The sequence below is a fragment of the Eptatretus burgeri genome, chromosome 6 (genome assembly GCF_056783735.1).
Source record: "Eptatretus burgeri isolate ZD-2024b chromosome 6, Ebu_testis_v1, whole genome shotgun sequence".
NCBI lineage: Eukaryota > Metazoa > Chordata > Myxini > Myxiniformes > Myxinidae > Eptatretus > Eptatretus burgeri.
In genome coordinates, this window is record NC_140966.1 from 33632053 (window position 1) to 33646073 (window position 14021).

At 42.8% G+C, this 14021-nt stretch overlaps 1 protein-coding gene across 1 annotated transcript in view; it reads right to left on the minus strand.

The window, feature by feature from the left end:
• The window catches only part of LOC147024520 (olfactomedin-like protein 3A), a 59784-nt gene that overhangs the window by 37911 nt on the left and 7852 nt on the right, over nt 1-14021 (minus strand). Inside the window, exon 2 of the mRNA XM_085884526.1 lies at nt 1714-1851. Coding sequence (XP_085740652.1) covers nt 1714-1851 — 138 coding nt within the window. The remainder of the gene's footprint in view (nt 1-1713; nt 1852-14021) is intronic.

A 14021-nucleotide genomic window follows, 5' to 3' on the forward strand; every position in this document is an offset into this window, starting at 1 on the left:
TCTAAACGGGGTCGGGATGGAGACAGCAAAAATGCAAGTTGCATCTTCTGTCGTTGAGCCAGCAAGCTGGGTTCAACAATTCACATTTATTGCCACATCTGATGCAATTTAAATGCTTTAATGGTGGCACGGTGCTCCATTTGAAACTGTTTGGTCGATACATGTCGCTTTTTGATGCCTCGGGTCCGTAATCAAAATTTATATTAGTGTCAAAACTCGTGACCAATTGCAAATTAATAGCAGGATACAATAATAATAATAATAATAATAATAATAATAATAATAATAATAATAATAATAAAGAGTTCCCTTACAACTAACTTCAAACAGGAGGAGGCAATTAGGCTAATCAAGCCTGGGCTGTGATTGTCAACCTGTGGTTGTTTGCCTGTGCTCTATCCTTTCTAAATGCTGAGTGAGAAGCAAGAAAGCAGTATGTACCATTTTATAAGTCTTGGGTTTGACTTGGCCATCTTCAAACCACCTACTTCCCAGGCTCAGAGCATATGCTCTAACTGTTACACCACAATGTCTTGTATATGGTTTGTTGTTTTACCCTGAGAGTTTATGTGATATATTTCATAGAGCATGAGATTTTTTGTGGGTGAGATATTGGACTACAATGGATGAGACATACGTACAGAGTGGCTACAAAGTCCCTATGCACACAGTTGGAATTTAGTTGGAATTTATCTGTATGCTTCCCTCCATTCTCCATACAAATTTGAATTTTTCTCCATGTTCTTCTGGATGACATCTTCCATGATGAGGATTGGAGATCATAAAAGCAGCTCCTGACAGCTGTTTTAAGGTCTTCAGCTGTCAAGAATCAGCTATCCTAATAACAATCGGCTATATTTAGCTGTCCTGTAACAATATGGTGCACCAGCACATTATGCTCTCACAGTTAGAGAATATCTCGATGACAAATTCGGTGGATGATAGATTGGACGTGGATCTGAGATATTGTGGCCTCCTCAAAGTCTGGACTTAACAACATGTGAACTCGCTTTGGGGCATTGTGAAAGAGGAAATTTCTCATCTCTGTCTAACAACAGTTGAAGACCTCAAAACAGCTGTCAGGGGCTGCTTTTATGATCTCCAACCCTCAACATGGAAGATGATGTCCAGAAGAGCGTGGAGAAAAATACAAATTTGTGCGGACAATGGAGAAAAGCATACAGATAAATTCTAACTAAATTATAACTGCGTCATAGGGACTTTGTGGCCACTCTGTATATTACCTACTGATCATATTCAGCATTGAACCAAACAAAACATTCCTTTAATTTATTCTGTTGGTTGAGAAGCATCACTTTACTGCTTGGTCTGAGATTTGATCCTTGGCAGAATTGGATCAGACCAAAGCTACAGTCTGGTGTCACACAACTATCAAGTCGTGCAATCTGGAGAATGCATCGTTTTAGAGAGCATACATAGTAAGCTGATTGTCACCTACAAAGAAGATGGAAATGATTCCATGTGACCAAATTTCTGAGCAATTTTCCTGATTGGAACCCTTTTGTTTCGTAACTGCTGCGTTAACTCTCTGAGCCTCCATTCCTGAGCCTCCATTCCTGAGCCTCCAATGAGATATTGGATTAGATTCGTCTTAAATAAAATGTTTGCAGCATAAAACATTTTTTGACTTGAAAAAAAAATAATCGGTAAACTGTCAAAATATAAAGGCCCAAATCTGGAAAATAAACTCACCTGCATGGCTTCAGTCCATTCAGATAGGCTCTCTCGAGTGTGTGTCTGCAAGTCAAACCTGCTAAACACGCTGGATTCAAAGTCATGAAATCGCTGCACCAATGATTCCAAGTCCCCAGTGAGTGTACGGAGCTGCTCCTACATAGTTACACAAAACAAGTGGCAGAATATGGTGTCAAAGAGATTGTGCCAACCTCAGACTGAGAAATTTGCTTTGATTTAATAGCTGATATCAGGAAGAAAATAACTAAGCAATACAAAAAGGAAATGTAAAAATCTCCACCGAGTATTAAACTATTGATCCCCACCCAAAGTGCATGACCTCACTCTTCGGAGTGTTCATTTTCGAAAATGAGGCTAAATTAAAATGACTGCAATGACCCACCATGCTACACATGACAATCACATTCAGTCACAAAAAATGAGTCATCATCCACCTGCAGGCTCACATTGCCAGTTGAACAGGTGCCAGTTGAGCAGGTCTTCCCTATCACTTCCTTTGTGTGAAAGGGTGATGATGATGCATCAATTTTGGAAACTCCAGAGAAGCCTCTAACTCCCATACTGCCTGAATAAAATCTCCAAAAATATACCAGAACGACCAATAAAACTCCAATGGGAGGGCAGCCTCTGAAGCTTTATTGGCTACAAAATCTGTAAATATAGATGATCATCCATCAAGGTTCAAGAGCCCATCCCAAAGCTCCTACTGTCCAATTCTCAGCAAATGACCCAATTAAGCTATGCAGCTATCTGGCTGAGGTCAATGGCTCGTCGCACAAATGGCCCAGGTCAATGGCCCGGTGATAGCCCCCCCCCCCAATTGCTTTCAATAAAGAGTTCTGATGAAAAAAACCCATCTGACCTCAATCTTCCTTAACTGGTCAAAAGGTATTTCTTCCTGGCACACTCTTGGGGGAAAAAAAGCTGATACATTTTTCACTTTCCTTAAAACCTCTAATCTGCTGTGAAAGATGATGGTTCTAGCCTTGTTCTCAAGAAGATTCAAGATTCTATTTTGGGCTTGGCAAATCTTAGAGGACATATCAATCCCACTGTCAAGCACTGTTTACCAGTGCTGAATATGGCCATGAATGGGCACCAACCTTCTACACTTTCCGACAGCTCTCATACACTCAGCTGCATGGATGGAACCTGCAGGCCTACATTTCACGTCTTCCCACCAGGTAACGGAATGGGAAGAGGTACCTCATAATTCAGCAATGCCGACATTTAAACATAGGTCTGTGTTAATCCTGAGGGACAAATAACTGCGATGACTAAAATTTGGCTACAAGGGGAAGTTACGAAGTCACAAGATTTGGAGACAAAGGGCAGTAATCAATCCTATTTGGATTATGATAAGTCAAACCAACCCATTTGAAATTATGACTCCCCCCACCCCCCCCCCACCACCATGTACTTTCTCCCTATTATATTAAATCCCTAATCATCTTATTAAGAGTGGAGCTGACTGGACAAGGGAAAAAGAGCCAGATTTACAATAACCACCCTTCTCCCCAACAATAACCATGGTCTGAGAATTATGGAGGAGCACCAACTGGTGGTGGAGGACCAACTTTCCCTCTAAAACCTGAAGATGATATACATTGGCCACATTCAGTGTTAGAAGAGACAACCACCCCAAGTGAGCGTAAGCATCTCAGAAAAAAAAACTTTGCCTAAACTAAAGGCCCGGTCACACCTTGACGTTTTAGCCAACGTATGCCGATTTTTGATTTTTTTTTCTAAAACGCTGGCACACGTTGAATATGTTATGGGTAAGTTTTGATAACATTGAGAACACGCTGAAAAACACTGCCATACGTCGTTGTACACTGGCTTTAAACGTTGTACTTTTTGCTTGTCCTCAAATTTTTTCATGCTTGAAATTTCACGACGTATGCCGGCGTATGACTCACACGTTCTGCTACGCTGGCCACAAGTTGTATGCACGGTCTGCGATCGTTGACAGACGTCAACACATGCTACTTGTAAGTTAATCATAAGTTGAGACACGCCGAGGTAATGTTTAGCGTACCCGAAACTTATTTCTAACCTATGATTAACGTGTTGTTGGCACGTTACGCGATCGTTGCCACACGTCGACAGACGTTACTTTTAAGTTACTCATAGGCTGAAAGACGTCGGTATAATGGATCGTCCTTGCGTCAGCGTCCACGGCCACGGCCAGGACACTTATTTGCAGCATTCTTCAAACTTTTCTTCGGCATGACGAGGATGTTCACACTTCGATGTCGAGCTTGGCTATGATTCCAATTGTTCATCGGCAGCGTCTATTTAAAATAGTCGAGTTTGAGCGTTTTAACACGTTCAGAAGAAACGCTTCAAATTTCCAAACCCCAGCGTCAAAAAACAAAGGCGAGTGACAGCAATTTAAATCGTTCATTGTAAACAATGAAAATAGCTGAGTGGTACCGTTTAAAAGTCGTTGAGTGTAAAAAAAAATCCAATTGTTGAGCGCAAGCGTCTACTTTCAATAGTGGAGATGCAGCCATTTAAATCGTTGAGTGGCAGCCTATGAATAGCAAACCCCACGTCACCGTCAAAGATAAACTGCCGCACGATATGGATAAGTTAGGCTATCGTTGGGCATAGTTTGTGAACGCCGGCTTCACGATAATTATTCGTTGGTATATCGTATCTATAAGTAATCAACGCGCTCTATGCACATTATTAGTTCATTGTGCATTTGTCCAACCCGTTATGAATAGACCTAACTCGTAAAAACAAGCTATAGCTCATTGTTGAAAAAGCCCCATAAAAAATTATCCGCGAAGAACTTCGAACAATGGTGAAAAGATGTCTCCTACCCGTGGACACGCGGACGCAAGGACGATCCATCATAACCCACACCCTCCCCTCACACTCACCTACTACTGCCAACATGAACAAACTACTACTAAGACTAATACTAATACTGATACTGTTACTGCTGACATGGACATCGACTCAAAAAGGACTCAAAAACACTGTTGGGTTCCCCTTTTATGAGCAGCATTTTTATATACCAATTCCCAAAATCGCTGGGAACACGTCTTTATATGGCAGTTGTAAGTTAGAAACACGTTCATTTATTTTTTTTTGTCGACCGGAAGACGTCATTGGAATACGTCGACATTCGTCGATGTGTGTTGGGACTACGTAAAGAATTGGTTCAAAGCACGTCAAACATAAGTTAGAAATAAGTTTCGCGTAAAAAAGACATTACCGCGACGTTTTTCGACTTATGAGTAGCTTATAAGTAGCCTTTGTGGACGTGTGTAAGCGTCCGCATATCGTGTGTAAAACTTATCCCCATCGCATGCGGAACGTGTGTCATATGCCAAGTACGTCGTAAAATTTTGAACATGTTTAAAATTTCTTGACGTACTCCACTTACTACGACGTATGATAGCGTACTTTAGCGTTCTACTCACGTATACCAAACTTACTCATACCGTATTTGACGTGCCCCAACGTTTTAGACACATTTTTCTTTGGTCGGCATACGCTGGCAAGATCGCCAAGGTGTGACCGCGATGTTGTCACTTCCATTTCTACGGCAGTTATGATTCGAATCGTTGTGCGTCAGCCTTTTAATAGGCTACGTCACGACATCGTCGGCGATGCGTGCAACGCGCTATGCCTAAGTTAGACTATCGTTGGGCATCGATTGTGTAGGCCGACAACAGGTTCAGCATTCGTTGGTATAAGTTATCTATAACACAACGAAACGTTCTGTTTCCGTTACCAATGTGTTATACATAAGACCAAGTCGTTATGAATACGTCCGAATCTTTAAAAAAAAAACATCAAAAGTTCAACGTAAGCCAGCGTTTTACATACATTTTAATACGTTGCCATCACTGGCTAAAACGTCAAGGTGTGACCGGGCCTTAAGAACATAAATCTCTGGGCTCAGGATGAGGAAATTCAAACCAGAAATTTTGTTAGAATTATCTGCAGACCAAAATAACTCTCCATACTGTCAATCTGCATGCCAATCTCAATTGGCCCAGCTGACAGCATGATACTCCCCATGCAGAATTTGGCATTCTGCAAGAGGCCGATATCTCAATTAGAATTTTGCAACAATTCAGACACAACATTTCTCTTGAGCCTGCAATTGATTCTCCTTCCATCAACCAATGTTAAGCTGAGTGAAATGAGTAATGTATGAGCACCAAGCTTTGTGAAATGGGTATGACCACCAAACACAAACCTGCGGAGACATGCTGGTAGTGTCAGAAGCACTTAAAGGGCTCATCCCTTCTTGACTGCACATGCTGAGTCACCATGAAAATTTCCTTTGCCATTCGTCCAAAACGGGTGGAACTAAACTTAGACATCCATGTTCAATAATCATACTCTTCCCCAGAAAAAGCAAATTGTCCTCTTCTTCTGGGTTCATAAATCTCTTCATCACACATATGGTCAGATTTTCAGGAAAAAAAGTGTACATCAACCCCATTGTTTCTGCAGCCCTCAGAGGGCACGGATGTTCTCGAGATGGGGAAGGTGAAGCAAAGGAAGAGGAGGTTTTACTCCCTTCCTACTTTAGGGGTTCTTCCCTAAGGCTGCCTCATACTTCCCTCAGCTGTTTCTGATCCTGCACCCAAGAAAATTTAGCCTTCCTCTCAAATAGGCCACAAGACACAAGTAACCGCTCTGACTTTATGGACACATTGCTATAAGGGTTCTTTCCTCATGAGGTGCCCTTGCCAACTGAGCTTTCCCCTTCTTCTTTTGTCTGTTTTTCACCGTCATCCATTCAGAGAATGCATGTTTTCCATTCAATCGCAGAATGGCCTGGATGTATGCACACTCGCTTCTGAGCAATGATTTCTATAAAGCTAGAGCAGTCCCAGCAATAATGTAACTAGCAGCCACAGGCTGCATATGAAATGAATGCTCTCCTCAACTGACACGAAAGCTTCATATCACTCTCATCCTCACTGAAAGACTACAGTGCCATTGTTGATGCAAGACATTAGCTTACACTTGAGGGAGGTCCTTCATCCATGAAGTTCAGTTTTGAAACTTCCATCCCCATGGGCCCTGCAACTTATGAGTCCACATCAAGGCCTGCTCCTATCTCCCAAATTTCCTCCTTCTTAAGGCTTCAGACTGCCACCTCTGCAGTCAGGAACGGAATGCATGTCCCTGCCACAAAGAAGTTCCACTGTCCCGAGGTAGTGCATCGTTCCCTTCCATGTCACAGTTGACTGCAATGAGTGCATACTCCACTGTGCACCCAGTGATCAAATGGCCCAGCTGACAGCATCCACAACATCATTTTGGCTGCACAATGTAATATCCCTGCCTCTGGTCTATCCCAATCATAATCCCCTTTGTTGCAGCATGATGCGGTTTTGCTAACCTTTGGTCCAAATCCACAAACCATTCAAAACAAGCAGGGTATGACCCCAAATGTCAGCAAAGCAAGCTATTTACATGTTCACATCATTGTAGCTGATTGCATAAAATATGTACATCATCACATCATGACCTTTTCCTAGATTTCAAAAAGAGCCTTGACTCCTCAGTAACTGAGAGACTCAACAAAAATCATGGGTCAGGGAGATAAGGCAGAAGAAGTAAAAAGTTCTAAACCCCAGAACTGCCAGGAACACATGGCCAAATGCAACATTGACAGCGAGCGAGGACTCCAGTAAAAAAATGAAACCGAATGCAATTGTGATAGCGGCTGGCTATACTCATAATAATGATAAGATATAGATGGTGTGAGGCCATGGGGGATAGGGGTCGAATTACTTGTCATGAACAACAAGGGCAGTAAATAAACCACCAAATAACAACTATAATTACAACCCCCACCCCTCCCCAAATTACAAAGAGAGAGAGAAAAAAAAAAGAAACAAAAAACCCAGAAACAAATGACTATCCTTTCCTGACTGCTCTGTGAAGTGTCAACAATGTCAAACAGACCAAGGAGGAAAGATGGCACTGCCTGCAAACACAAATACAAAACATCATCACAACATCACATTCATTTCATGACCTTTCCCCTATCTTAGGAATATCTCTATTTGGTCCTTTCATATGCATCTACTATCTTCAGACGAAATCTTTATATATCCTTGTTCACACATTCCTGCCAAGCTTTCTTTGGCCTGGTCTTGGTCTTTTTCCATTTACCTCAAAACTTACTTGTCATCTCATTTAATGAATTGATCTCATTCTGTCTTTCTGGCTACTTGACCAAACCATGTAAGCCTTCTCTTTTTCTCAATTAGATCTCAATACCATAATTTTTTTATCATATTCCAAGATTGACCATGCAATGCTTTGTTGTAAATTAGTGGCCATGGTCCTTATTGCTCATACACCATCAAGTCGATCATCACATTTTTGAGACAACACGTCATGTGCCCACAAACTGTGCCTGCTGGCCTGGTTTGAAGGTGTAGAGATTGTGCTGACTCATTTTGGTGAAATATTGCTTTTGTGTTTTTGCTTTGTTATATTATTTATATAATGTTATTTACACGAAGAAGTCGCTTGTACATGTTGCTGTGTTTGAGCCTGGGGAGTAACTGCTGAAATCTATCGATTTGGTTTCTTCCCGACTTATTTGTTCTTTTCATCCTTCTTTCTACTTTTTTCAAAATCCTCTTTATTCATTCTAATTCGTGCTTTCTTCTTCTCGTTTATCTCATTTACTCTCTATTCCTCTCTTTTGTTATCTATCTCTCGAAGGAGAAGTAAATTCTTGTAGAAATTTGTCTGCAAGGCTCAATTGGCTGCACCTGGATGGGTTTGAGGGTTGTGGAGTAGTGGCTGAAACCTGAATCCTATCCAGGTTCCTCATGGATGACTCCATCTTTGCTCTTTACTTCTTCGGGTTCTTTCTGACAACTCGAATGCAGTATTTGGTCTTCCGTTTGAAAATGGTTATTTATATGGCTTAGGTTTATGGTTATTTGGGTATATACAGTGTGGAAAATGTTGTTAAAGAGAGTTTTATGTTCCCAATTTAGTGGTATGAATCCTGTTTCACGTGGTTAAATGACCTGTTTATACTCTGCTCAGCATCAAGGCTGCAACTGGCTACGTAACTTTGGAGGTGGCTGCTGCCTTCTGGGGTGTCGTTGCATGATTGCATCCTGTAGGTGGTCACGACCCCCAAATATGCAACAATATAAACCTTCTGAAAAGAAGGCTTTAAAGCTGAAGGACACCATTAATGGAAGGATGTTGAAACGAGAAAAAACCTCAACTAGGTAAGATAGAAAGAAGCTGAAGCAGAAACTAAAGTAGAAATAGGACAAAAAAAAGGAAAGGCAAAAAGAAACAGAAATGGGAGAAAGAAGAAAGACCAGCATGAGTAAGTGCTTCACAGCCTCAAAATGTAAAAGCCACACGTATTGTACAAAGCCCATCATTTACCAGCTTCCTGTTGGAAGCCAGATTATAGATGTGTGTACAGTATTTCAAACTGAGATCTGAAAATCCCTCGTTGTGAAGTCCAACCGAGCTCAAAAGAGACACAACATACACAGATGAAAATGATACTGCAAAAGGAGAGATGATAATGACATCAATTTAAAAGTTCAATAACACCATGATGAGTCCCTTACCAAAACAGATCTATCATTTGCATCTCTGTATGCTTGTCTCAGTCACTGAAAAAGACATCATTGCGAATAATCCCATTTGATGATTCAGTAAGCTGATTAACTAGGCCAGCATGAACACAGCAATCTTATTATCATGGAATTGCTCATCAAGTGAAGTCAAAGCTGTACTTTCACTGTATAATCACAGCTCTTGTGCTGATATTTGTTTCACATGGAAACCCAGAAAAGAAAGTTTGTTGGTAGCTCCTGGCATGACTTGCTGTTCCAAGATGTAACATCCGATTACCAGTCTCATTATATAGTACCTTCACTTTAAATAGTCATTAAATAGAGATAATATTTTTGGCTTATCAATTGAAGCAGATTATACACAATGAGTAATACTGGCGTGTCCAGGGGTTTAGCGCCTACCTGGATGGATGGCCAAACAGTTCTCCCTTGGAGGCCCACAGCCGAAACTCCCGGAGAAGAATGCGTTCGTGGGAAAGAAATGCTAGATGCTTCACCAGGGTAGTAGCACAGCACAGAAAACAAATAGTTTTCTTGAAAAAAACCTTAATGAAGCAATGTTTTTGTATTATTAAACAAGATGCGATTCACACAAAACCCCCAAAATATACCACTTGCGGCACAATTAAGAAGAAGAGATTCTGGGCCAGAACTCGAGCGTTAATCCAAATCATAAAAGTTTTGCAAAGACAACTTTGGTAGATGAATGGAAATGCATCGCCATTTATCAGTGCAAGAGGAAAATTCAAGCAGAGTGCAATAAATCTTTTGAAGAGCCAGCTGTCGTCCATTCAAAACAATTAAACAGCCGTGGAGCAGACTAGTGGCTCAGTATACCAGAGATTTCTCATTACTCATCTTATTTTTCAAATTGCTCTGATGGTTTGATCCTAATTTTCGTGTGTGTGTGTGTGTGTGTGTGTGTGTGTGTGTGTGTGTGTGTGTGTGTGTGTGTGTGTGTGTGTGTGTGTGTGTGTGTGTGTGTGTGTGTGTAATTTATATCTCCCCCCTGCTATGATCATTAGAACCAAATTGCCTCTAAAGGTTACATGGCCCATTTTACTTCGGACTTACAGCAAGTGTCTGTCACACAACCTGTTTATAATTATCACAACAGCAATAAGACATAATTATTTAATTACATTTTATCACTGTAGTTGTAGTATAAAGTCCCATTACAGCTCCAGCAATGGAAAAGACTGCAATCGCATGACAGCTGACGTTTGTTGTTCACAGATTGTGTAGTTATTGCTGTAATCGGACTCAATCTGTTGTCCAGCTATTCACAGGTAGGGGGTAAAAAGCTACCTATCATCGGAAAGGATGTTCAAGCCATAGCAGATGATAGAGGCACTACATTGCGCTTGTGCTGATGATCCTGAACCAAGCTAAACATGTTCACAGCAGCACCCTTATCTCTGTCTGTGGCATAATAAACACACCATCCAGGCTTTTGAAAGGTTGTTGGAGCCCCATGTCACAGTGAGCCCAAGGTGATGGTGAAGTCATAATGATGTTGAAGGTTTGAGAATTGTTGTATTAAAAAGTATGCACAGTATGTATGCACACATACACATCCTGCACTGTCCCAGCCCCCACCCGACACTCTCTCAGCCTTCCCCTCACTCCACATCCCCCCAGTTTCAACCCGTCCTGCCTCCTCCCTGAGCTCCTTTTCACATCCATGCACCCTACCAACAACCTGGATTTCAATCGATGGCAAGTTCCCACAAATGTCTCCTGCTCTTCATCTTCTCCAATTCAACCATCTGATCATATTTTATAACTGTTTTTCATCAATGCCATCATATTGTGAGAGTCAACTCCTCTGGCTGTTCTCAGAGATCGGTCTCTTCCCTTTCCTTCCCTTTCACCCTTCCCTTTCCAAAGAGAGAAGTCAAGGCCCGTCTTCCAGTCAGTTGGGACGATGCCTGTGTTCCAGGTAGAACACAGAACGGCATGCAACGACAGGAGTACAGCATTTCCACCAGCCTTGAGAAGTTCAGCATGGATGCCAGAGATCCCTGGAGCTTTACCCCATTTCAACCAATTCACCGCAGCCTCTGTTTCCACAAGCGAAGTTGGACCGCAGTTGATTGGAGGGTTAGCGATAGGGATTGCAACACCCCTGACTGACGTCCAACTCAGCAGCTGGTGGATCAGCCTGGTACAACCGCTCAAAGTAACCGGGCCAGCGGGCCTTCACTTCGGACTCCTCTGTCAAGAGCCCACCACCCTCCGCTCTAACTGCAGTACACCGAGGGATGGACTTGGATGAACGCAATACACGAATACCCCTGTAAGGAGGACGAGAATCACTTCACTACAGGTGATGCTCTACCCCCTCACAGATTCCTCTCACACATCGGCCTCCTTGTCCACCCTCAGCACACGTAGAATTTTACACCTTAACTCCCTGAACAGCTCAGCTCTGCCATTAAGCCTGGCCCTGTGACTCTTGTCAAAGTTATCCAGTGTCCCTTGAGAGACAAAATTATTCTTCACATGATGGTGAGTTCCGAGACATCCACTGGCAACATCAAAGATGGCGGTCTTGAAGTCTGGTGGACGGCACCTCAGCAACACCCCGACAAGGCTACCGCATGGTTTTCCTCCTATCATCAAAGAGTGGGGGTCCCGAAGGCTTTGCCTCAATCCCATCATACAGTGAGCTGCCCTGCGAAGGGTAGCTACACAGGAGGTTTGGCCCACGGAATGGGTTTCAAGTTTCTTTGCCTTTCTCTTGTGGTTTGCAGATTGAAGGGTTTTATGGTGGCCAGAGTGCAAATCCTACCACCAACCTCCTAAAATAAGTAAACCAACTGCAGGAGACGACCGCAGACACAGTTGGGCACGAGATATGAATGGCCGTTGGATCACAAGGAGCTCATCCTCCCTTTGACAGGTTTTGTTATTAATCCTGTTGGGTGTCCATATCCATACACCCTCCTCACCAGGAAACCTGGTGGGGGAGACGGCTTAGTCGCCAACAATCTGACGATGAAACAGGTTAGTACAGGTTTACATGGTACCTGCAGCAAGTCACAGATCTAATCTGGCCTGACCTGACAATAAATGCACAGCCCACTTATATACATATATGTGGGTGTGTGTGTGTGTTTGTATATACAGGTAGTCGTCGACTTACGACCTATGCGACTTACGACTGTTGGACTTTACGACCACTTTACGACCACGTAAAGTGGCCCCAAAAAAAAATGTTTTTTTTTTGTATGTAAAATATACGTTATTCGACTTACGACTAAGTCGACTTACGACCGATTGGTCGGAACCAATTGCGGTCGTAATTCGACGACTACCTGTATATATATATATATATATATATATATATATATATATATATATATATATATATATATATATATATATGTTGTTGTTCGTCTTTCGGCTGCTCCCGTTAGGGGTCGCCACAGCGGATCATCCGTTATGATCCGCATACTGATTTGGCACAGGTTTTACGCCGGATGCCCTTCCTGACGCAACCCTGGTCGCCTCTTACGACACAGGGATATGGATTGGGTTTCGTCATGATTCCAGGCTGCCCTACACCCTCTCATAGCACGGCCCAGTGCAGAGCTCCCGTCCTCAAGCGATCCTCCAACCCAAGCCTCCGAGTATCCGGATTACAGGCGCACACCACTACGCCCGGTTTACCTGTATATATATATATATATATATATATATATATATATATATATATATATATATATATATATATATATATATATATAAAAATATATATATCTTCTTCTTCCTCTTTCGGCTTGCTCCCGTGAGGGGTCGCCACAGCGGATCAACCGTCTCCATTTCGCTCGAACCTCCACATCTTCCATTGACACTCCAACCACCCACATGTCCGCCCTCACCGTATCCATGAACCTCTTCTTTGGCCTTCCTCTTCTCCTCCTGCCTGGTGGCTCCATCTTCAACATCCTTCTCCCGATATACTCCGCTTCCCTCATGTGCACATGTCCAAACCATCTCAATCTCGCCTCTCTCACTTTGTCTCCAAACCGTCCTACCTGCGCTGTCCCTCTAATATACTCATTTCTTATCCTATCCATCCTCGTCACTCGCAACGAGAATCGCAGCATCTTTAACTCTGCCACCTCCAGCTCCGCTTCCTGTCTTTTTGTTAGTGCCACCGCCTCCAAACCATACAACATAGCTGGTCTCACTACCGTCTTGTATACTTTCCCCTTCACTCTTGGAGCTACTCTTCTGTCACAAATCACTCCTGCAATTCTTCTCCACCCACTCCATCCTGCCTGCATTCTCTTTTTCACTTCTCTCCCACACTCTCCGTTACTTTGGACAGTTGATCCCAAGTATTTAAACCAATCCACCTTCCCCACCTCAACTCCTTGCAACCGCACCATACCACCACCCTCCCTCTCATTTACGCACATGCACTCCGTCTTACTCCGACTGACTATCATTCCCCTTCTCTCCAATGCGTACCTCCACCGCTCGAGGCTCGCCTCAGCCTGCTCCCTACAGATCATGATGTCATCCGCGAACATCATAGTCCATGGGGACTCCAGTCTGATCTCGTCCGTCAACCTGTCCATCACCATTGCAAACAGGAAAGGGCTCAGAGTCGATCCTTGGTGCAATCCCACTTTAACCTTAAACCGATGCGTCATTCCTACCGCACACCTCACCGCTGTCACA